General features: G+C 57.8%; 1 protein-coding gene across 1 annotated transcript; it reads left to right on the top strand.

Annotated features, from left to right (window-relative positions):
- Positions 1–135: 135 nt before the first annotated feature.
- Positions 136–3,942, top strand: LOC112462388 (the record flags this gene model as incomplete). The annotated part of the gene is made up of 1 exon (XM_025028133.1): positions 136–3,942. A coding segment is annotated over exon 1 (3,807 nt), but the record flags the coding sequence as incomplete, so codon positions are not given.
- Between the last annotated feature and the right edge of the window lie 59 nt (positions 3,943–4,001).

The raw sequence follows: 4,001 nt of genomic DNA, 5'->3' as shown, positions 1-4,001 counted from the left end.
GGCACAAAGCATCATACGCTTCTGCATTACGAGCAGAGCTCTAATACCACCCCTAAGCCCGAACCCATTAGCGCGACTCCTGCCAAACCGGACGCCGTACCCGCTCCTCAGTCGGAGGATGCGCCGATTGTAACAATGATTAGCCGGGCCAATAGAATCGTCCTCCTGTCCACCGTACGAGCCGAGGCGATAGACGCGCGTGGCCATGCGTTCCCCATACGCATATTGCTGGACAGCGCGAGTCAGGCCAACTTTATTACCGAGGGCTGCCTCCGGAAGGGCGGCTTTCGTCGCACCAAACACAGTGCAACCGTGTTGGCGATAAACGAAGCCAGGGCGGCCACGACGAGGGGCCTCACCTCCCTCGTGATCCGCGCGCGCGGTCGCGACGACACTCGGTTCTCGATAGAGGCTACGGTCCTCTCGCGCATAACCTCGCCGCTGCCTAATGACAAGGTGGAGGTCCAGCCGTGGAAACACTTGAAGGGATTGCCGCTCGCGGATCCCGAATATTTTGTGCCCGGCGGTGTTGACATCCTCCTGGAGGCGGACTCGTTTGTGTCGGTGCTACGGGGGGGCCGTCGTAAGGGGGAAAGGGGAGAACCCGACGCCTTCAATTCAGTCTTCGGATGGGTTCTGACGGGCGCGGTATCCCCATCAGTCCAGGCGGCGCCCCTGAGGTCATTCGCGACTACGCTCGAGTCGATCGCGACATCGGTGGGTCGCTTTTGGCAATTGGAGGAGGTGCCGGAGGACGCTCCTTGTTCGGACGAGGATCGACGCTGCAAAGAAATCTTCGCCAAGACCACGTATCGTGACCCCTCGGGTCGTTTCGTGGTCTCGTACCCGTTCGTGTCGGATCCTCCTACATTCGTCGGCTCGCGCTCCATTGCGGTTAGTCGTCTCCGCGCACTAGAACGTCGATTTAAATCGGATCCGGAGTTCAGAGCTGGTTACAATAGTTTCATGCGGGACTATCTTGATAGCGGACACATGAAGGTAATTCGCAATCCATTCCCGTCGGATGGCCACATTTATTATCTACCGCACCACGGTGTGTATAAACTCGATAGCACTACCACTAAGTTGCGGGTGGTGTTCAACGCGTCCTCGCGAGGCCCGGACGGTCTGTCGATCAACGACACCCTGCTCAGCGGTCCGAAGCTGCAGCAGGACCTGCTCGCCATCCTGCTTCGGTTCCGTGCCGAAGCGATCGCTCTAACCGCGGACGTGAAGCAGATGTTTCGCCAGATTTGGATAAGCCCGGAGCAATGCAACTACCAACGTATCGTCTGGCGCTTCTCGGAGTCGGACCCTATCCTCGACTATCTCCTCAAAACAGTTACATTCGGCTTTAGCGCCTCCCCGTTCTTGGCGATCTATTGTTTGCTCCAGTTAGCTCATCAATACCGCGAGAAATATCCTCTAGCGTTCGCAGCCCTACTCGAGGCGCTGTATGTGGATGACGTCGTGACAAGCGTTCGGACGGTGGAACAGGCTCGTGCACTCCGCGACCAATTGCTATCACTTCTCCGAAGCGCCGGCTTCGAGCTTCGAAAGTGGTCGAGCAGCCATCCTGCCGCGCTGGAGGGCCTCGACCCGCAGTTATGTAGCCAATCGATGTTAGATTTCGAGTCAAGCGAGGATCAATCTCAGAAGATATTGGGCCTTCGGTGGCACTCACAATCTGACAGTTTTGGGTTTCAAGTCAACGCGTTGGATCGTGAGTGCACCAAACGCACTATACTGTCGGAAGTAGCGCGCATATTCGACCCCCTGGGTTTTCTGGCCCCACTCACCTTTACCGCGAAGTGCTTAATTCAGCGTCTGTGGACCCTCAAGTTAGATTGGGATGATGAGCCTCCGATGGACATTCGTCGCAGTTGGAGTCGTTTCCAGACGGAGCTCGGCGTGTTATCTTCCCTTCGCGTTCCTCGCGCGTTTAACTCGTGCCATGTAGATCGCTGCGAACTCCACGGGTTCTGCGATGCCAGCGAGCTGGGGTACGGAGCCGTGATTTATCTGCGAATCGTTACGCGCGACGGCGTCGGGGTCCGATTACTGTGCGCCAAGTCTAAGGTCGCCCCGCTTCGCCCCCTCACCATTCCCCGTCTGGAGCTCTGCGCGGCTTTGCTCTTGTCTAAATTAATCGCGTACGTCCGGCGCACCCTCCGCGGACACCTTGACATTGACGACGAGTATGCTTGGACGGATTCCGAGGTCGCCCGGGCCTGGATCCGCTCAGCACCACAACGGTGGAAGACCTTCGTTAGAAATCGCGTTGCCCTCATTCAGGACAACGTGCCGGTATCAGCTTGGGGTCACGTCGACACGGAGTCCAATCCGGCGGATCACTGCTCCCGCGGGCTTTATCCTCGCGATCTGGTGGCCAGTTCGATGTGGTGGGCAGGCCCTGAGTGGCTTGTTCGCTTCGAACCCCGAGTTGAGCCTTCCCACGGTTCGGAAACCCCTCCGATCGAGGAGGAGAAAATCGTATCGCTCGTGGCGCTCGATCCGCCTGACGCGGTACATTCATTGCTCGAAAGATTCTCTTCAATCGAGAAAATTGGCCGAATTATAGCATACATTCTCAGGTTTGTACATCACTTCCGTGCAAAATCTGCTCCTACGACTTTGGCCATAGATCAGCTCGAACTGCATTCCGCGTTACTACTCGTTGTGAAGAGTGTACAGGCGGATGCTTTCCGCGATGAGATCGATCGTCTTCAAAGCGGGAGAAGGCTCCCCAAGCCCTTTCGCAAACTAGCTCCCTTCCTTGATCCGGTGGGTATTCTCAGGGTGGGCGGCAGGCTTGCAAAATCCGGATTGACATTCGAGAACAAGCACCCTGCCTTACTGCCCTGTAAACATAGGCTCACGGATCTCGTTATCGAACACGTGCACCGCACGAACATGCACCCTGGTCGGCGCACGCTGCAATACCTGCTCACGCAACATTATTGGGTCCTCGGGGTGCATCGCGCTATACAACGCGTACTCTCGAGATGTCATCAATGTTTTCGCGTAAATCCACACACCTCTCAGCCCCTCATGGCGGAACTACCGGCTGATCGGGTCCGACGGGCCAAGCCATTTTCGATCAGCGGCGTTGATTTCGCGGGACCGTTCAACATAGTTACGCGACGAGCCCGGGGGGTCACCTCCGTCAAAGTGTACGCGTGCCTTTTCGTATGCTTTTCGGTTAAGGCGGTGCACCTGGAAGCCGCCTTCTCGTTGTCCACCGACTCCTTCCTCACTGCGCTGCGACGCTTTGTGGCCCGACGCGGACGCTGCTCGCTTCTCTACAGCGACTGCGGAACGAATTTTGTAGGGGCCGCACGGGAACTAGAAAGCCGCATGAGCCTCGCAGCGGAGCGAGAAAAGATCAAGTGGTCCTTTAATCCTCCCTCCGCGCCCCACTTCGGGGGCCTCTGGGAGGCGGGAGTCAAGACCTTTAAAACCCACCTGCGGCGGACCGTGGGTGATCAAGTCCTCTCAATAGAGGAATTCACGACGGTCCTCGCGCAGGTCGAGGCCGTCTTGAATTCCAGACCCCTCTGCCCGATGAGCACCGACCCTGCCGACCTCGAAGTCCTATCGCCGGGTCACTTCCTCACGATGGAACCGCTCGTCTCCGTTCCCACTCAAGACGTGACCCCGTTACCGATGAATCGTCTGAGTCGGTGGCAACTCGTCCAACGAATACACCAGGACTTCTGGAAGCGTTGGCATCAGGAGTATCTCCATACGCTGCAACAGCGTCCCAAATGGTGGACCTCCGTCAACCCGCTCAGTGTCGGTGCGTTAGTCCTCCTCAAGGACGCCAATATGCCTCCTCTGCGTTGGAGGCGAGGACGAGTGGAGGCGCTGCATCCGGGCAGCGACGGCGTCCCGCGTGTCGCCACGGTGCGGGTGGCGGACGGCACGATCACGCGTCCCCTAGTGAAGCTGTGCCCCCTGCCGATGGGCCCTGCTCCACAGGCGACCGATTCAAATTGACA

Source organism: Temnothorax curvispinosus, unplaced genomic scaffold (genome assembly GCF_003070985.1).
Source record: "Temnothorax curvispinosus isolate PA1 unplaced genomic scaffold, ASM307098v1 QBEX01012345.1, whole genome shotgun sequence".
In the NCBI taxonomy this organism is placed as follows: Eukaryota; Metazoa; Arthropoda; class Insecta; order Hymenoptera; family Formicidae; genus Temnothorax; species Temnothorax curvispinosus.
The sequence above is the reverse complement of the archived record's forward strand: the minus strand, read 5'-3'. Positions and strand labels throughout refer to the sequence as shown.